The sequence below is a fragment of the Stegostoma tigrinum genome, chromosome 9 (assembly GCF_030684315.1).
Source record: "Stegostoma tigrinum isolate sSteTig4 chromosome 9, sSteTig4.hap1, whole genome shotgun sequence".
Taxonomy (NCBI): Eukaryota; Metazoa; Chordata; class Chondrichthyes; order Orectolobiformes; family Stegostomatidae; genus Stegostoma; species Stegostoma tigrinum.
Window position 1 is genome coordinate 23,297,079 of NC_081362.1, and position 21,908 is coordinate 23,318,986.

The 21,908-nt window shown below is 39.5% G+C and overlaps 1 protein-coding gene across 6 annotated transcripts in view; it reads right to left on the minus strand.

The window, feature by feature from the left end:
* Positions 1-21,908, minus strand: part of LOC125454669 (KH domain-containing RNA-binding protein QKI) — a 527,237-nt gene that overhangs the window by 134,981 nt on the left and 370,348 nt on the right. For all 6 annotated transcript variants that reach the window (XM_048535689.2, XM_048535686.2, XM_059648416.1 and 3 more), the window contains one exon: positions 11,860-12,003. In XM_048535689.2, the coding sequence (XP_048391646.1) occupies positions 11,860-12,003 (144 nt within the window). The remainder of the gene's footprint in view (positions 1-11,859; positions 12,004-21,908) is intronic.

Consider the following 21,908-nt stretch of genomic DNA (forward strand, 5'->3'; position numbering starts at 1 on the left):
CTCAATTATTTGCTGCACCTGCTTGTTTTATGTCTCATTACAAGAACATGTGGATCCCTCCAGACTGCATTTTTTGGAGTCTCTATCCATTTAAAATATAATCTTCCTTATGATTAGTATTCCCAAAGAGCATGACCTCTCACTTTCGTACATTAAACTACATCTACCAAGTTTTTACTCACTCACTCAACCTATCTAAATCACCTCATAGATTCCTTATGTCCTAATCACAAGATGCCCTCCCACCTATTTTTGCATCAGCAGCAAATTTGGATACATTACACTTTGCCCTTTCCTCTTAGTCACTTATACTGACAGTAAATAATTAATGCCTTAAGACTGATCCTTATGTGACTTCAATGGTTGCTTTTCTCTAATCTAAAAAAGACCTATTGATCTGACTCTTTGTCTTCTGTTAATTAATCCCCAATTCATGCTAATACATCATCTCAATACCAGGAGCTCCTATATTGCGTGATAACCTTACTGAATGGCTTCTGAAAATCCATATACACAGTGTCTACCGGTGCCCTTTTATCATCTCTGCTCGTTACATTCCCAAAGAACAATAGTAAGTTGTTGAGCAAGATCCCTCTCTCATAAAACTATGTAGACTCTGTTTGATTGTGTTAAGCTTTTCTCAATGTCCTGCTATTTCATTCTTAATAATGAATTCAGAAACTGGCCTACTGTTTTCTGCTTTCTGTCTCTGTTCCTTCTCGAACAGAGACATCACATTAGCAGTTTTTCAATGCACTGGAACCTTCTTGGAAACGGAGAATTCTGCAACTTTTCAATCAATGTCTCTACTGGCTCTGGAACTATTTCTTCTAAAGGCTTTGGATGCCAGATCCTGGTGACTTGCTTGCCTTTAATCCCATTAGTTTATCAAATACCTTGTTCATCGTGAAAGAGACTATAACAAGATCTTTGCTCCCATTGGCACCTCGCTCATCTGTTAACTTTGCAGTATTTATAACATCCTCCATCATGAAGACTGAAATATTTGAATTTCCCAGTTATGAATTCCCCAGCTGAATCCGCTAAGGATCCCATACTTACTTTAGCCACTCTCTCTTTACATATCAAGAGAAGCTCTTTATTTTTATATTTCTTGCCAATTACTTTCACAATCACTTTGCTCTCTTTATTGAGTTTTTAGTCGTCTGTTACAGGTTCCTAAAAAAATCCCAATTGTCTTGCCCACCACTGGTTTTTATCATTTTGTATGACTTCATTTTTGACTAAATGCTCTCCTGATTGTCTTTATTGGCAATGGGTTGTTCATCCATTTCACAGAATCCTTCTTTATGAACAAACTAAATTTTTGCTGAGCTTTATAAAGTATTTGCTTAAATGTCTGCCACTGATCATCCACTGACTTTCCCCTTGATCTGTTTTCCCAGCCTGCTTCTGACAACTCTTTCTTTATTCCTCTGTAACAGCTCTTACTTAAGTTGAAGCCCTATTGGAAACCCAATTTGATCTCCCTTGAACTGAATTTGATATTTCACAAGGATAGAAGTGAGTTGGGATGTCGACAAGGCATTTAACAATCACAGTTGTCTATTGGCAACTCATTGCTGCTGAGCATGAATCACACCCTGCTGCTTGTGAAAAACATAAACGATGGCACAAGTTGTTCCAAATATCGAGATGGGCCTCGCTGTACTTTTTATCCATTTCTGCTGCATACCTTGCTATCGCCCAAGTCACTCAAATGCCTACATGATTATTTGATTTAGTGTTTTACCTAAGCACAAGATAATTTCAAACATCTTACAGTCAGTAAAGTATTTGTTGAAGTGTAGCTACGAATGTAATTTTGGAAACATGACAACTAATTTTGGAAAACAAATTGCATAACAACATAATAATGACCTAATAATCTGCTTTTATGAAACAAATTAAGGGATAAATATTGGCCAAGGTTCAGGGAATAACTCCCTGTCATTTTTAAAATAGCACATTGGGATCTTTTACATCTATCCAAGGGGCAGAGACAGCCTCAGTTTATTGTTTCACCCAAAAGATGGTACTTCTAATAATATAGATCTTCCTCACTTAGTATTTCAGCTGAGTATCATCTTTGCGCTCTGGAGCACAACTTCAGCCTAGAACCTTATACTTAGAAGCATTGGCGCTCCATGTTGAGCAATTGCTTGGGATTTTCTTTGACTTCCCACAATTTGAGTTGATACACTGTATCAGGGTCCCATTTGCTCCAGAATTTTCTGTGGATCCCCCTTTGAGAATTTTCAAACACATACACTCAACCACAAATGACAAGCAGTACTGGCCAGGCATCTGCTCAGTTTGAGACTTTGGCAAGTTGCTGACTGGGGATTTTGGTGATTGGAATATTTTGTGGAGGGGATCAGGACTCTTGGTTGAGCCAGAGATAGTCGGAACTGCAGATGCTGGAGAATCTGAGATAACAAGGTGTGGAGCTGGATGAACACAGCAGGCCCAGCAGCATCAGAGGAGCAGGAAGGCTGACATTTCGGGCCTAGACCCTTCTTCAGAAATGGGGGAGGGGAAGGGAGTTCTGAAATAAATAGGGAGGGGGGGAGCAGATAGAAGATAGATAGAGGAGAAGATAGGTGGAGGGGAGACAGACAGGTCAAAGATGCAGGGAAGGTGCCAGTAAAGGTGAGTGTAGGTGGGGAGTTAGGGAGGGGGTAGGTCAGTCCAGGGACGATGGACAGGTCAAGGGGGCAGGATGAGGTTAGTAGGTAGGAGATCGGGGTGGGGTTTGAGGTGGGATGAGGGGATAGATGGGAGGAAGGGCAGGTTTTGGGATGTGGTAGGGGGAATGGAGATTTTGAAGCTTGTGAAGTCCACATTGATACCATTGGGCTGCAGGATTCCCAAGTAAAATATGTGTTGCTGTTCCTGCAACCTTCGGGTGGCATTGTTGTGGCACTGCAGGAAGCCCAGGATGGGCATGTCATTTGAGGAATGGGAGGGGGAGTTGAAATGGTTCGCGACTGGGAGGTGCAGTTGTTTAGTGCGAACCGAGTGTAGGTGTTTTGCAAAGCGGTCTCCAAGCCTCTGCTTGGTTTCCCCGATGTAGAGGAGGCTACATCAGGAACAGCGAATGCAGTATACCACATTAGCAGATGTGCAGGTGAACATCTGCTTGATGTGGGAAGTCTTCTTGGGGCCTGGGATGGGGTTGAGGCAGGAGGTGTGGGGGCAGTTGTAGCACTTCCTGCGGTTGCAGGGAAAAGTGCCGGGTGTGGTGGGGCTGGAGGGGAGTGTGGACTGGACAAGGGAAATCAGGAAGAGAGTGGTCCCTCTGGAAAGCAGATAAGGGTGGGGAGGGAAAAATGTCTTTGGTGGCGGGGTAAGATTGCAGATGGCGGAAGTGTCAGAGGATGATGCGTTGGATCCGGAGGTTGGTGGGGTGGTACGTGAGGACAATGGGAATTTTGTTTTGGTTGTTATTGCGGGGAGGGGGTGTGAGGGATGTGTTGCAGGAAATGCGGGAGGCATGGTCGAGGACATTCTCTACCACAGAGGGGGGCAAGTTGTGGTCCATGAAAAACGCGGACATCTGAGATGTACGGGAGTGGAATGCCTCATCCTTTGAGCAGATGCGGCAGAGGCGAAGGAATTGGGAATAGGGGATGGCCTTTTTGCCGGAAGGTGGGTGGGAGGAGGTGTATTCTCGGTAGCTGTGGGTGTTGGTGGGCTTGAAATGGATATCGGTTTCTAGGTGGTTGCCAGAGATGGAAACAGAGAGGTCCAGGGAGGAGGGAGAGCTAATAGAGGTGGACCAGGTGAACTTTAGATAGGGGTGGAAGGTGTTGGTGAAGTGGATGAACTGTTTGAGCTCCTCGTGGGAGCATGAGGTGGCACCAATACAATCATCAACCTAACGGAGGGAGAGATGGGCTTTAGGGCCAGTTGGTTGAGCCAGCAGCTTGGGGTGGGGTGGGGTGGCGGTAAGCTTCAGACAGATCAGGGGCGAACAGCAAAGGACAGGGGTCAAAGAAGATTGGAGAGCAGGGGATTCCAGATAGGTTTGGATTAAGGATTTGCGATCTGTATCTTGAATGTGCTGACAAAGTCGCAGTGGACGAGAATGCAGTTCAGATACTGCAAAAGCTAACAACTGAAGATGCTGAAATGGTGGCTGTACTTAAAGTGAATAAGGTCACCAGATTCAGACACATACCTGATTTCTGAGGGAAATAAGGGTGGAAACCGCAAGGGTACTGGTCTTAATCTTCCAATGCTCCAATAAATTTCCGGAAATATGAGGATTTGATTGTAAGGGAGTTGTGCAACTTGGAAATTGAAATAAATTAGAGTCAATAAAGAGGCATTGTGTAAAAAATTAACTGGAATGAAAGTCAATAAGTTCTTTAAACTGAAAAAAAAGCTACATCTCGGGGCGTACTGAAGGAGGTGGCTAGAGAGATAGTCGATGCTTTGGTAGTTATCTTTCAAAACTTCATCGATGTGGAAAGATTCCTACAAACCGGTAAGAGCTAACACTATTTAAGAAGGGAGAGAGAGAGAGAGAGAGAGAGAGAGAGAGAGAGAATTTAGAATTACAGGCTTGTTTCGTTCATGAAAATATTAGAATCTATTATAATGGATGTAAATAATAGTTGAACAAGGCAGAGTCAACATGGACTTACGAAAGGGAACTCATGTTTGACAAATCTGTAGAGTTTTTTCGACAATGTAGCACAGATTAGCAACAAACAGTGAATGTGGCAGAATTGGGTTTTCAGAAGGCTTCACACAAGATATTCCTATTCCACAGAAGATGTCAGTAAACAAAATCAGAGGGTATGAGATTATATTATAATTTGTGAAGACAGGAAACAGAATAGGAATAAGCAATCATTTACAAACTGACTAGCTGCTATCAGTGGGGTACTGCTAGATCAGTGCTGGGGCAACAGCTCTTCACAACTGGGGAGTCAGGAGGTAAATTACTTGCCACAATGTTCCTAGCTTCTGACCTGTTTGTGGAGCCACTGTGTTTATGTGACAAGTCTAGCTGATTTTCTGGTTAATGGTTACCCCCAGAATGTTGCTAGTCGGGGATTCAGTAACTGATGTGAATATAGGGGCCAATGTAATATTTTCAAATTTACTGATGATACAAAACTAGGTGGGAATATAAATTGCAAGGAGGATGCAAAGAGGATTTGGACAGGATAAGTGAACAAGTTAGAACAGGATGAAGAGAATAAAATGGGAACGCGTAAAGTTATCCACCTTGGAATAAGTAAAAAAGACAGTATGTCACAGAAGGCCATTCAGACAGGATTCATACTCTGGCTCTCTGAGTATTTTAACTTAGTGCCGATCTCTATTACCCTGTACATTCTTCCTATTTAAATAATTATCCAAAGTCCTCTTGAATGCCTCACTTGAACCTATCTCCTTCACATGTCCAGACAATGCATTCCATAGCTACTTGTTGTGTGAAAAATATTTTTCTAATCTCGCATTTTCTTTGTTTGCAAACAACTTGAAGCTGCATCCTCTGGTTCACAATTAGTTTTTAAGTGGGAAGTTTCTCCCTGTACAAGCTGTCCAAATCCCCCATGAGTTAGAAGCCTTGTATCAAGTCTTCTCTTAGCCTTTACCTCTCCAAGTAATAGTGAGGAAGAATTGGAGATGTTATGACAAAAATATCTCATTCCTGGAATTATTCCTGTAAAACTCTTCTGCACTCTTTCCAATGCATATCATATCCTTTATATGGCAAGGTGTCCAGAACACCAACTAAGGCTTAACTAACTTCTTAGATAAATTCACCTTAACATCACTGCTGTTATGGTCTATGCCATGATTTCCAAAATTTAGAATCCCATATGTGATATTAAAAGCTCCATCTATCCAAATAGATAGATAATGCAGCTAGATAGTTGTGAAAATGTATTATAATGATATGATAACAGGGTAGTTAGAAAATAATGGAAGAAGTGAACAGAATGAACATGTATTCAACATGCCACAGGAATAGGATGGTGAGTCAGTGATTAGCACTGCTACCTCACAGCAGTGGGGACCCAAGTTCAAATTCAACCTCGATCACGGTCTGTGAGGAGCTTGCATGTTTCCCTGTGCTTAGGTGGGTTTCCGCCAGGTGCTGCAGTTTCCTCTCATAGTCCAAAGATGTGCAGGCTCGGTGGAATAGCCGTAATAAATTGTCCCAAAGATCCCAGGTATGTACAGGCTAATTGGGTAAACCACAGCAAGTGCAGGGCGCAAGGGTTGGGCCTGGGTGGATACTCCCTGGTGGGTAAGTGCAGACTTGATGGGCTGAATGGTATCGTGCCACAAGTATTCCATCGCACTCCTGACTTGCGCCTTCTTGATGATGGGCAGGCCTTGGGGAGTCAGGAGGTGCTTCACTTGCCACAGTATTCCTAGCCCCTAACCTGTGTTTATGTGACAAGTCCAGTTGAGTTTCCAGTTAATGGTACCCATCAGAATTTGATAATGGGGGATTCAGTCATGTTGGCACCAGTAAAAGTCAAAGGGCAGTGGTTAGATTGCCTCGTATTGGACATGGTCATTGCTTGGCATTCGCATGACATTATGTTACTTGCCACTTGTCAGCCCTAGTCTGGATATTATCCAGATCTTGTTGCATTTGAATGTGGACAGCTTCAATATATCTGAGGAGTCACGAGTAGTGCTGGACATGATGCAACAATCGTTGATCATCCCTATTTCTGACCTTGTGATGGGGAAGGTCATTAATGAAGCTGTTAAAAATGGGTGGGCTTAGGACACTATCCTGAGGAAAACCTGCAGAGATGTCCTGGAGCTAAGATAACTGGCCTCCAACAACTGCAACTATCTTCCTATATGACAGCAGAGTTTGCCCCCTGAAGCCATTGATTCCAATTTTCCTTGATGCCAAGGGGCGTCACTCTTACCTCACCTCTGGAATTCAGCTCTTTTGTCCACATTTGAACCAAGGTTGGAATCAGGTCTGGAGCAAACTGGGTGTTCCTCCATAGTTTATTGCTAAGCAGGTGCTGCTTGATAGCACTGTTAATGACACCTTCCATCACTTTACTTTCTTGTCAGCTCACAAAGGTTATACTTGGTTTCTTTCCAGCAAACATCTGCATTCACTCAATGCTGTCTTCTTTAGTTAATTTTTCTTTGTGAGACCCTTAAATAACTAAATAGCACAGTTTACTCCTCAACACGTGTTCCTTAAATACACGCATTCAGTTACACTGTCAGAAATCTTCCTCGCTGACACCTCAAAGCCTTCTGTTTCTGGAACTGTCTTGCTAACTTCTAAGCTATCAGGGACTTCCTTCTTCTTGCCCCGTCTGTTCTGGAGACTGTTAAATTGTACAACCAACGTCACAAGCCTTTTCTCCCTAAATGACTGCTTTTCTTCAATGAAAGAAACTTGCATACTCTCTAACCAGCTGGCTGGTTATCTCTTCCTAAAAGGATTGCCTCTGTCTCACTGTATCATAGGACTCTTGTTGCTTGGGAACAGTTCAACTTCTTTTCTATCCTCTATCCTTGCTTTCTAAAATACTGAACTTTTCTCCACAAGGGCTTCTTTTTCTTATAGCCTCGTTTAAATTCATGTAAACACAGTTCCAGACAAACTGACACAACTCTCAGAACTCAAAATGAAACTAAAACTAAGCTACTCCCTTAACTTAAAGCTACGCATGGCTCTGTCCAATTTCAGAGTTTCTAATTAGTATTTCATGAACTTTCATAAAGTAACCTAGTTCTGTTTCGATCATGAAATTTATGAGACTATGTTTTGGGGGTGTCTCTTTGCATTTAGAATAAAATGAAGGTGCCATGAGATATGTGAGAAATATGCCTCAGTGGATTGATTGTGAAAGTTTAAAAGGAGCCCAGAATGAGTCATTGGGAATAAGGTACAAAGTATTTCCACTGGGCAGCAGCGGATCAACGGTCTCCAAAATGTCAGAACGCTGTTGCGGAAATGAAGTTATAAATAGTTTGGTTTCAAATGTTTAGTTCCATGTTGAAAGAAAATTTAGTTCCCAAGCATAACAATTAATTTCTTTTGATATAGAGCTGCCTTGATTCATGATAACAAGGAGCTAAGTTTTGGAATAGGAAGGCACACTGTAATATTGAGTTCCAAGCTTTCTTAAAATATCTCTGTAAAGCACAGTCAAGATGGTCTGCTTGGGTCTGAAAGGCAGAATAGGTACAGGCCCAAAGTTTCTATGGTTCAGTGCCCAGATATTGGTGGATGCTTGTGTTCAGATTGAAAAGATGACATTTGTCAAGTGTTAATCAAAGCTGGGAGATTTGCCTCACTTGACGAGAGTAAAAATCTCTTGGGATATTCTTACAGCCACAAACAATTCTGGGTTAGAAATTATGTGGTTGACAAAGAAAAATCACAGAAGTGAACTATTGGGAGATAAGAGTCATTTTGGAGCGAATGTTTACTTAATTAACTGTATTCTGTTTTGAGATTTAATAGGTAAATTACCTGTAAAGACATTTAATAATGCTTCAAGTCTTTTACGAGAGCAAACATCTTAAGATGTGAAATTCTGTTGCAATATTCTTTCAGTTATTGACTGGAAATTTGAACTTAATTTCAAAAGCATCAGTACAGTGTCCATAACAATTCCTCTTGAAAAACATTAGACTAAATTAAAAATCCAGTCACAAGATGACAGAGCTAATTAGTCTTTATAGATAGAGCAAAATCTTAAGCCCTCAACTGGAGTTACTTTCTTATGTTTTACGGGGTAGTTTAAGTAATTAAATTGTGTTACATCAGTTTTCCTCCTACTTACCAATTCCACTCGTACAAAAAAGAACACAAGTGGAACAAAATTACATCCAAATATTCCCTTAAATAAATTCATGGAAGCTGAAAAGTCATTGAGGTACCAGATAAATCCCAATCATTGTAACAACAGTTTCATCGTACGTTTTCCCCTGTCAGCTTTTTTTAAAATTTCCCTTCCGTGAACAAACTAGCTCACACCAAGATGACTGTTCCAAAACCTCAACCAAAGCCATTGATAAGTAGTTTTGATTAAAAAAAACTTGTTGCTGACTAAGCAACTTATTAGCCTAGAAAATGAACTCAGTTGAAATTGAATTGAATCTAAATTGAAGTGTCATCTTGTGCTGGACCCAATGAGGTTTGTTGCAGGACCAAGGCAAATTGAGCTGTCTCAACATTAAGGCAGAGCTGGTAAGCTGTGGTGTAAGTCATGGTCCTATAGGTAGGTCACTGTTCATGTGTGGAGCAGCCTAATAGGTCAATTTAGATGCTCTCTTGTGACTGGTCTAGAAACAGTAGCAACTGCCATCTGCCTACAGTTTTAACACAGAGTGAAGGACATTCGCATTTTGTTAAGATAGTGGAGAATATAGATAATTAAATCTGATCATTAAACACAAAATTGTAGGTTTTTAGAAAGAAAGAAACACAGACCTAAAATGGCAATAGTGGTCACCTGATCATGGGCCTCACAAAGTGTGCCTCAAACTGTCTACGCTAAAAATATGATCTGAATCTAAAGACATTGAAACCAGACAACCAAGTCAGCATCAAGACATTCACAACTTGCGTTTTAATTTACATTTATGTGATAATTTCACATATGAATTACATGACTGCCAGTCAGCCCACTTGGACAGGCACACTCGGGATTACACGTTCAACTGCTGCTTTTCAACATCAGAACAGAGATAATCAAAATAGATTTGTAAGCAAGAACTTGGAAGATTCTGAATCTCATCCTGTCTGTTTTCATCATCATTCAAAAAAAAATGTCCCAGTGAGTAGGTAAATTGTGGAAACAACCATTCTACAGGAACTCAAGGATATCTACAAAACTCAGCCCTGCTGAGGATACTTGTCAACAATTAATCAACTTTATCCCATGTTCAAAATTTAATTCTTCAGGACAGAAAGCATATAAACTATGTATCTGTTATACGACTTTTCTGTACCAGTTAGTCTCCCTTTTAAACTTTTTATTTTGTGTTTGTATGTTTGATGTCACATTTTTATTATTTTTCCACAGGGATGGTAGAGAATAAAATTCCTCTTTCTTTCACTGAAGGAAACCTTGGTAATTAACTCCTTAATTTCTTGTGAACTATAGTTCAAGTGAAGTGTGACAGCTCTGCGCTAAAAAGAAATAAAAACATGTGTTGTGACGAATCAAGAGGGGATTAAAAAAGGGAGCCAATTCCTTCTCTACATGTAGTCTCAACAACAAACATAATAAACAAAGCCAAAAATCTTAGATCCATCTTTCAGGCGATAACCTTAAAAGTCCCATGAGGTTTGGCTGCTGGTCTAAAGAAGCGGATTGAAGCAGGCAACTTGCCAGTGCAACGGATCAAACCAGTTTCATTCCATATCTACAGACACCTAATGTATAGTGCCATATGATATGGCATTTTGGCCACAGAACAAGCACCACCTACCTTCTGACTTACTGGGTGTTTAGGCATCTCTTTTACGTATATAAAGTGACCATTGTCTTTCTGCATTTCTGAGAATTTCACCACACGTAAATGGAACTGTTAGCAGGAACAGAGTGGTTTTGTGGATCATAAGCACAAGTCGACTAATCATTAAAAGCGGCCTCAAGTTGTTAATGTTTTAAATGCAAGCCAGTCCCAATATGTTATACTGTACATCAGGAAAGAACAAAATATCTTTTACATCAAACAACAACGTATGCTGGATCTATAAAATCAGAGGAAGGATATACTCACATCTGATACCAACACACAAACTTGCTAACATTTATTGTCAAAGATTTTCACATGAACAATGATTAATTCCAACTGTTGGATAGTCACAGTCATACTGCATGAAAACAGTCCCTTTGGTCCAATCAGTTCATGCTGACCATGTTCCAAACTAAACTAATCCCACCTGCCTGCGCTTGGCCCATTTCGTTCCAAACATATCCAATTCATTAACTTATCAAAATGTCTTTTTTATGTTGTAACTGTACTTGCATCCATCACTTTCTCCAGCAGTTCATTTCACACACAAATCACTCTCTGCATAAAAAAAACTGCCCCTCATGTTCTTTCTAAATCTTTCTTTTCTCACCTTAAAAATGTGCTCTCTCATTTTGAACTCCCCCATCCTATAGAAAAGACCCTTATCATTCGCCTTCCCGACATCCATCACAATTTTATAAACCTCAACAACCTCCTACATTCCAGTGAAAGAAGTCCCAGTCTTTCCAGTCTATTTTTATATCTCAAACCTGCATTCCTGGTGACATCCTGATAAATTTTTTCTGAACCTCTCTCGTTTAATAATATCTGTGCTATAACAAAATTATCAGAACTGCGCACAGTACTCTTCAGAAGAGGCCTCACCAATATCTTGTACAATCTTAACATGACATCCCAACTCTGACACTGCGACGCAAACTTCAAGGAATTATGTACCTGAACCCCTAGGTCTCTCTGTTCTATAACACCACCCAGGATCCAACCAGTAATTGTGTAAATCCTGTCCTTGTTTGTATTACCAAAACTCAAAACCTCTCACTTATCCAAATTAAAGTCTTTCTGCCATTCCTAAACCCATGGACCCAAATGATTGAGATCTCTTTGTAATCTTAGATAATTTTCACTGACCACCACACCACCAATTTTAGATGGAATGCAGCAAATGACAGCCTGACTGGTTGGTAATGCCTTCAGAGACAAGTGGAAAACACCAACACAAGAGAGAAAAAAAGAAATTTCCCTTTTATAAAAATTCTTGTTTGTACATTTTAGTCAACTGCTGTGACTTTGTGCAAGTAAATTAAATAAGTTACATGGGGGAAATTACAATCTGTAGTTGAAGGTACTTACCGCTGGTACAAGCAACTTTTTAACTTCCTCCACGGCCCTCTTTAGCTTTATTTCTGCTCTGTTCTGAGCATCTTCCACAGTGATTAATACATGCAAGTCTTCATTTAGGTGTTCCCAGTTGGGTTTGCCTCTATTTTGTTCCTCCTGTAACACCAACAGGCCAAAAAAGGGTTTAAAAATCAAAAGCAAAACAGAAGTCAGTCTTCTTATTTATGGTTTTTTCATGTCCAATGAATTCTAGTTCCACTGAAGAGATGAACATAGATTATTTCTCAATGCTGCAACCTACGATATTCTGTAATTGGTCACATTTAACGAATCCTACAGGAGTAACCCATGAAAATATATCTTGTGCTCGGAATCTTCTTCCAACTTCCAAGGTCACAGGTGAAAAAAAGATAATCCTACATCTCAATAACGTAAGACGTGAAAGCATTAAAATGCATCACCAAGTTTAGGATGAAATGCATGCATTCACATTTCCAGAACTTTGCATGTGCTTCCATCACCTCCACACAAATTGGCACCTTAAATAATCCATGATGCAATGTTTCACGCAAGAAATATCTGGGTCAGAAGCCTTAGTTAATCTGTGTGTATGATAAGCCATTCATTTAAAATAACTACACTTTATTTCGGTTGGAATTATTGTGAAAGATTGTTTATTTTGATTTGGAATGTTTTCATTCCAGTCAATTTGTTATAAAATATAAACCTTCACCTTGTTAGGGTGTAATAATGCCCCAGTTGACCAATTGAAGATTCAGTTATCCCGGAACTTAAATGTTTTGAAATTGATGTTAACGTAAGCTTTCAGTTCCGTTTTGACTTTCAGATGATTTTAAGGCTGGAATTAAAACTTTCTTTTGTGCATTAAAAATGACTGCATGGAATGGTCAAAACCATATTGCAAGGATGCAGGAGATAATTTTTCTTGTCACAGGATTTAATTTTCTCTTGTTCACCTATTTTTACTACTGTAGACCACTCAGCAAATGGAAAGTGTTGTCCAAAATGTTCATTATGAATTTTGATAATAATTCTATATTTCGAGTAGAGAGACTGAAGCCCAAACAAACTTCTGAACAAAATTCTGTTCTGACATCTCATGAGATGGTACTACTCCGCAGGGCTCTGCAGAATATCGGTGACAAATGATACAAGGGACTGTATTGGATTGCAAAGTGACTTGTGCCATTCCCTTGAGTCAAATCTAATTAGGCTCCTTTGGTTGATGAATGAAGTTGGCAGTCAAGAAAAATGAATATTTTACACATATTTATTTAACCAGTCCAAAAATTACTATCATGCCTTTGTGATTTGTATAAAATATTGATTTCTCAGTTATGTCGACTTCTGCGATCATAAATTATATATTAATTAGTAATTTGACAAATTACAGTAATAATTTATGGAAATAAATACAATTAGGAGAAATTATCCTTAACCTAATAATAACAATCTTGCCAGATAAATTATTGTGCCCACTCATTTCTTGCTAATGGAAAGGTAGGTACTACTGAATGAAAGTAATAAATGCTGTAATATATGCACCTTTTCTTTATATAATTCTAAGACATTAGCAGGGTATCAATGGAAACCAGAGAAAGTTCATAACTTTTTCATTTATCTGTTATTACGTGTGTTCCGGCAATGCAAATTGGCTATAATGCTACTGACAAACAGGGGAACGCTATTTCCGAAACACAAATTTGTCTTGGCTATAACTTGATTCCATCGTTGTGCGCAGTACATGTCGACATGACATTATTATTTCATAGGCTTTGTCCTTAGCATGCACAATGTTTGCGCTGGAAGCGACTCCGTGTCAACATCCCATGATCGTTTTGTGTGCTTTGTCCAGACTACGCGCAATGTTAGTGGCTTCATGTGATAATTTCCAGCCTATGGTGGTGTACCAACCCGTGAGCCTGAAATGTGACCTTAAGAATGCTTTCAGTCAAGCAAAAGAGGTTGGATGACGGGGCATTTTTTTGTGGTCTTATTGTTGATGTTTTGGAATATGTTTTTAGAAAATATTGTAAGAAAAAAAAATGGATTTCAAGATTTTCCTTATCCTGGACAATGTGCCAAGCCAACCTCCCACCATTAAAGTGCTATTTCTACCCCCAAATACAACCTCTCTCCTTCCACCCTTGCACAAAGGTGTAATAGAAGCTTTTAAAGCTTATTATATAAGGTGCATATTTAAGAGGCTGACTACAGCCACTGAGGTGGATAAGGACAGCGTTCTTCAATTTTGGAAGCACTTTAACATCAAGAATGCAGTTAACATTATTGTGGACACCTGAGGTGATGTCAGTTAGGATTGTTTGTATGCAGTTTGGCAGAAGCTTCTTCCAGACTTTTTTCAAGATTTTAAAGGGTCCCAAGAATCAAAGAACATTGTGTTGATCTTGCAAAGCAAGTTGGATTTGAAGATGTGGAGAATGAGAATGTTGATGAGCTACTTGAGTCCCACTGTGAAGAACGCTCTCCAGCTGATCTACAACAACTTGTTGCTGAGGGGAAAGTGGAAGCTGGAGATAAAGTAGTAGTTCAGGATGCTGCGCCACGAGGGCTTTCCACTTTAGTTTTGTCTTCAATCCTGAGGGAAATTAAGAAGCAGTTGCAGCTCGTACAGGACAATGATTACAATGCAGAAAACAGCTCTCTGATGAAGGCTCTAGGCCCGAAACGTCAGCTTTGGTGCTCCTGAGATGCTGCTTGGCCTGCTGTGTTCATCCAGCTTCACACTTTATTATCTTGGATTCTCCAGCATCTGCAGTTCCCATTATCTCAGAAAACAGCAGTTCATCGAATAAAATCTTAATTAGCACCCCATGAACAGCTTCCTCATGAAAGAAGATAAAGAGTAAATCAGCAAAAACTGGATGTCTTTTTTAAGCCAACCCCCAAGAAACAGTCAGAAAACAATAAGCCAACCCCCAAGAAACAGTCAGAAAACAATGAAGCACAACCATCCACTTCTGGATTAACTATTTTCCACCCTAACCCTGCAACCACAACTGCACCTGAAGGTGATGATGATTATAATGATCCTCAGTTCCTGTTTTAACAACACAGCAACCTCAGAACCTCCTCCCCTATCAAGTCATCTTGACATTTTTTTCAAGGTAAAGTGTTAATTTACTTTTATTTCATTGCTAGATGTGAATTAAACATTTATTCAAACTGTGCTATTCTTTGTGTTAGGCTTTTGAGTGATTTTTGAGCGATTTTTAGTGATTTTTTTGATGGTCTGCCCCAACCCCATTTTTCCCCTAGGCCCCGTTGTTTCTTTAATGTGATTTTCTATAACATGATGTTGCACAGGAACGCAACTATCGCGTTATAGCAGAACCAACAGTATTGTCCTTTAAAAGTAAACATCAGAGTTAAGATTTTGTGTCTCAGTATAATCCTGAAGTAGAAAAAAATGAAACTCAATATTTAAAGGACATTGCTATTCCTTCAGTATGAACACTATTAAGAAGTAAGGAGTTCATATAAAAGTCTGCTCTAAGTCATAGCAACTAAAATCTATCTTATTCAATATAGTGTATGATGGCTACTGTATATTAAAATGACTGCTCTTTTAAAAGAGTTCTGTCTTTTGTTTTGAGGTGGGTATTGATGATCCAAAATTTCCCTCAATCTTGGCATCGTTCTTGATGGCTTTTATTGGAATTCTTCCCACTGGGTATATTGTGGAAGATAAAATGTTGCAACATATGTGTTCTCCATACAGATGGCTTTTTCTAACACATAAAAAAGGTCATACTCTTGGAAAAGTACAATGTTTTGGCCAAATTGTGATCTTATATTCCACACCTTTGCATGATGTCAAACCTGAGAATTGCGGGTAATTAATCCTGGTCTTCAAGATTGTTTCAAATTGCACTAAACCTGCAGAGCTGCTTTTGCAAGAAAACCAGAACTACATGGCAGTGACTCAAAAGAAGTGGCTTCCCAAGCTTCCAAAAAAATTTCACACTAACTTAAGAAATATATGTGAAATTAGTAAAACATTGATCCAGCTTTTATGCTTTGAAGATAATATAAGGTTCCTCAGGTTTTGTGTTATATACACATTTTGGAGTTCAATGGTATATAAGGTAAAGTCCTATCAGGACATAGGGCTGCTTTCTCATTAGACAGAGATCAGTGCTGGTGGTTTAACCTGAGGGTCACCATGCCTGAGATGAGGTGAAGTTGAGAAGGAAAGTCATTCATGGTAACCTAAGCCAGTGTGATTACTGAATCCACACTGTTGGTATCACTGTGCATCGCAAAGCAGCTGTGTAAAAAAATCTTACTGCCCACAATCCTCCTGTACTAACCTATGCTCTACTGCTAAGTTTCAAAACCTGAACAGAATCACTTTGGTCTGACAGAACTCAAATTTAATACACAATCTGCATCTAGAGGACAGATCTGCATTGCTCACTGTCATCATCAGTTTCTTCCAGAGCCAATGCAGATGTGCAAATCTTGTCACAAATGATAGGCTGAATACATTTTGTGTAATGATGAAATTATGGTTGTGTTGAGATCTTCATTCTTGTTCATAAATTTACAAAGATCTGGACTGAACAATACTAACCTCATCCCACCTCCTTGACCTGTCCGTCTTCCCTGGACTGACCTATCCCCTCCCTAACTCCCCACCTACACTCTCTCCACCTATCTTCTTTACTCTCCATCTTCGGTCCGCCTCCCCCTCTCTCCCTATTTATTCCAGTTCCTTCTCCCCATCCCCCTCTCTGATGAAGGGTCTAGGCCTGAAACGTCAGCTTTTGTGCTCCTGAGATGCTGCTTGGCCTGCTGTGTTCATCCAGCCTCACATTTTATTATCTTGGAATTCTCCAGCATCTGCAGTTCCCATTATCAATGAAACAGCACTGTTTGGTCTCAAGCAGAATGACGGCTTTGTTTACCAGTGGATTTTGATGTTCTGTATTGTGAAGTGGTTGACAGCAAACTGGGCTGTTGTTCTATAGGTTTTCCCATTTTTATATCTGGTGATTTTAATGGAAAGCTTAAAAAAACAGGAATTATGTAAAATGAGCTGCCATTAGATGGATTAGTCATGGTAATGGGGTTACTTGGTTAGGTGGGGGCTGGTTTTGGGCGGGATGCTCTTCAGACAGTCAATGCAGACTGGATAGGTCAAATTGCCAACAAGGATTCTATGATTCTTTGAATAAAGCCTATTCTGTGAATAAAATATTTCAAATTATTGCCTAAGCTATTCTAAAGAGTTTTGAGGAAAGTAGATTTCCTGTCCAGTACAGTTCTGTTTCAATGTGGCATAAGTCCAAAGGACAACGGCACATAATTCAAAGCAAGTTGTTAATTTCAGAAACTGCCTGAATTATTGTCGAGGAAACAGGAAATGACAGCTTGAAATTAAAACACATTCTTATTTATGGTTGAATTAGGAGACATTAATATCAATACAAGATATCAAAATTGAATTAATTTACTGCAAGCAAACCTTTGACCTATGACATGCAGAAGACCAAATAAAATCAGCTCTCTTACTTCTATATTCATGACACAGTAAAATGAAACCTTCCAAAGACCTTCAAAATTGACCCCAATGATTCCTAACCAGACTTTTTGTAGAACGTATCCCTGGCTCCACAAATAATCAATACTGAGCATCTGTTTTGTAGCTTAAACAAGAGACTCAAGAATTTATTAACAATCAAGTAACTTCAGCTGAGCAAAAATGAACAAAGGAATACAATCGATGTCTATGATTTAATCCAACAACATTTATTTTTAGCCTCATTTCACAGAGAAGACAAGAGACAAATAAACTCAGTTAAGGGGTAAACAGAAGAAAATAACAAAACTGATTGGATTACTCATGTGGTTTTCATGATGCACTGTTAACAAGCATAGCTGATTATTTCTTTGTTGAATTTCAGAAAATGTCTATTAGGACCACCTTTTCAGTTCACTCAGAGGAAGTCAGTTTTCTTTATAACTGAGTTTCTATTCTCTGAACTTCCAATAGCTAATAAGAGGGCATTAGGGAGGGAGCTTTCAAATCTTCATGTGTCGCATCAAAAGCCATATCCCTCAAAGAGAACACAATCTAAAATCCAGTTCAGACTTTGGCCTGTCCCTGTCAGCTCCTGAGGTCCCAGTTACTATTCAACATCTGAAATTTGCTTGAGCATAAGGCATTTCCAGATTTGCTGGAACCTAGTCCCAGGTAGTGACATCACATTTAGCCAAACTCTGCTATCTGTTTAAACAACAGTTCTTTGTCAGTGTCAATGTGTCTGGAGAACCTATCAATCAAGAACCAACATGCAATTAACTTCCAGATCTGGTCTCATAAATAAACAAATAAATATTCTTTTTTTTTGATACAAGCTGGGTCCACAGCCTAAAGGTCATTTGCAATCCACTGTTCAGTGTACAGCTCCAAACCAAAATTAATAAACAAATAAAATGAAAATAATGAAAAGTCAGCGAGGGTTCTAATAGAACATAATATGCACAAAATTTTGCTCCTGTACACAACACACTTTAATAATTGACAACTACAACATTAAACATTGCAGAGCAGTTTCCGGAGAGACCACTATTTAGCCAATATTATGTTGTGGCTTTATTTTGGTTTTTATGATTGAATTTGCATTCATCATCATCATTCAAAGTTCCATAGTTTCTAGAACTGTGCCTGCAGATTGGAAGGTTGTGGATGTAATCTCAATATTTAAGAAAAGAAAGGAGGAGGAAACAGGGAACGACAGACCTGTAAGCCTGACATCAACAGTAGGGAAAGGATTATGATCATTGGACAGTTAGAAAATAATTATCTGATTGAGCAGTCATTATGAATTTATGAAAGGGGAAATCATACTTGACAGAACATTTTTTGTAAGACGTTACCAGCAAAACAGACAAGGGGGAAAACTGTGAATGCAGTGTATTGGATTTTCAGAAAGCTTTCCATCAGGTCTCATACAGGTAAATAAAAATTCAAGCACATTGGATCAGTCACAACATACTGGCATGGACTAAGGATTACTTAATGGAAAGAAAACAGAGTTGGAACAAATGGATCATTCTCAGGTTGACTAGCCATGACTAGTGGAGTACCGTCAGAATCAGGGCCTGGGTCCCAGTTCCTTACAATCTGTATCCATGATTTGGCTTTGGAGAGCAAGACAACATTTCCAAGTTTGCAGGTGGCACAAGTCTATATGGAAGAGGAGTCAGTTAGTTCAGTTGGGTAGAAGGCAAGCATGTGGTGCAGAAGGAAACACTTTGGGGAGGTAGGGCCTCAGCAAACTTCTGCAATTGCACAATTGCTTATGGAATGGTTAGCCTCAAGCTATGCGTAACCAATTCCCTACTGATAGATGATGAACTAGTGGTATTGTTGCTAGACATATAATCCAGAGATCCAGGCAATGTATTGAGCACCCCGATTTGAATTCCACCAAGAGATGAATACAACAAAAATAAAAATCTGAAATTAAAGTCTAACCATTGTCAGTTGTAATAAAAACCAATCTGGTTTCTTTGGGAAAGAAACTACCATCCTTTCCTGGTCTGGCATGCCTACATGTGGCTCTGGATTCAAATAAATGTGGATGACTCTTAACTACCCTCTTAAATCTGAAAAGCTATCTAGTTCTATCCATGAGCAAGAAGAGATGGGCAATAAATGCTGGCCCATGTTTTACATCTTATGACAAAATTAAAGTATGTGCAAGGATAATGCATAAACTTTAAGGAGACTTGGACAGGCTGGCAGTGGGGAAAGAATGTGGTAGGGATAAGAAATTGTATATGATTTCAGGTATGAGGTGGTCCATTTTGGTAAGAGGGACAGAGTTGCGGAGTATTTCTCAAATGGCAAGAGATTGAGAAATGCTGGTATCTAAAGTCACTGAGTATCAATGTTCTCTGAAAACTAATATGCAGATGCAGAAAGCAATTAGAAAGGCAAATTACATGTTGGCCTTTATCACAAAGGGATTTGAGTATAAGTAAAGATGTCTTTCTGAATTATACAGAACCTTGGTGAGAACATATTCAGGAGTATTAAAAGCACTTTTGGTCCCATTATGAAAAAAAGGACACGCTGTTTAAAGGAGTGCAGTGAAGGTTCACCAGACTAATTGCTATGATACCAGAAGGATACAACGAGAGATTCAGGAGTATATTGTATGATATATGTGGAAAATGTGAGGTTATGCTCCTGGCAGGAAGAATAGAGGAGTGAATATTAGTTAAATAGAGAAAGACTGTAGAAAGCTACAGAAGAGATGGATTTGGAAGTCCTCCTGCATGAATCACATAAGCTACCATCCAAGTTCAGCAAAAAGTAGAGAAGGCAAGTGGAATATTGGCCTTTATTTCAAAAGGAGTTGAGTATAAAAGTAAGGAGTCTTTACAGAAATTATACAAGATCACAGCTGGAATATGATCAAAAATTCTGGGGCCCTTATAAAAGGGGAGATTTAATAGCATTAGAGAAATCCAGAGAAGGTTCATTAGGCTGATAGCGGGTACAAAAGGATGTCTTTTGAGGAACTATTCATTAAGTTGAACCTGTACTTGTTGGAGTATAGAAGAATGAGAGGTAACTAACTGAAATATAAAAGCTTCTTAGGATCTTGACAGGGTAGATCCAGAATTGGTTAACAGTCACTATATACTCTCTGCTACTTCACGCTCACTTTAACACTGCTGCAGCATCCACCTCCAACTAAGGCTCATGATCTATCCCTCTTAGTTCCCTCAACTACTCTCACCCAACCATCTACACCCCAACACCTCTCCTCGCACCCCCCTTCTGCCGAACCACTAACCCTTTATACTCTTTGCATTTCCTACTTACTCACTCTGAGCAGCTCACCGTCTTTCTCGATCAAGGCCAGACCAGCTCACCCGATTGAACCTTGATTGGATTAATGACTCTACCCTTAGAATTTCAGAAATGGCTACTTTATTGAAGCACATGCAGAGTTTATGGCACTATAAACCATTGCCATATGCTTTAGATGTGTAGCACAGCACTGTAGACCAATATATCCACCTTTCCGCTGCTAAGCACTGGCAAGTATTTCAGGCTGCCTAGTTTTTTTTTCTGCACTAAAAGGCAAGGCAAAGCAGAGGTGCTGTGAGTGCCCAAGTAAGTGCAAAGTTAACAAGCCTAAGAAAACAAGCTAAGAGCCTAAGATGCATCTTGTTCCAATGCATAAAACAGGTGCCTGTTCCTATGTGCAAAGTAGCCGAGCAGCAACATTGTAGGTGTTGGTGAGATTCCAAATGCAGTCAAGAAGTGTAGACCTGCATTTTCAAGTATGTATCTACATATAAAATTATGCATCTAACTTCAGGCACAGCAGATAAGGGGACAAAAAGGAGAAGTAAGCTGCGAATGCAGGATGAAGTTGTTGTACTTAAATGCAAGCAGTACACAAGACAAGGTAAATGGGCTTGTAGCACAGATTGAAACTGGCAGGTGAGATGTTGTGGGTATCGCTGAGACACAGCAGTGGATGGGGGCACAGGACTAGATATCCAAGGATACACATCTTATCAAAAGGACACACAGAAGAGCAGAGGGGCAAGGGTTGCCTTATAAGTAAGAAATTAAATTAAATTGATACTAAGAAGTGATATTGAGTTGGAAGGCATAGAATCTAAACGGGTAAGAGTTGGGGAACTGCAAAAGGAGAAAAGACGGTGATGGGAGTTATGTATAGGCCTTCTAGCAGTAGACAGAATGTGGGGAAGAAAATAAATTAGGAGATAGAAAAAACAAGATGTAAGAAAGGCTCTATTACAATAATGATGGGGCCTTCATTATGCAGGTGTATTAGGAAAATCAGTTTGACAGAAGATCTCAAGAAAAGGAATTTGTGGAATGTCCAAGAGATGGCTTTTCTTGGAGCAACTTGTTGTACAGCCCTCTGAGGAACATGCAATTCTGGATTTGGTGATTTGTAATGAGGCAAACTTGATTAAGGAGCTTAAGGTGAAGGAATTGCTACTGGCCATAATGTGAA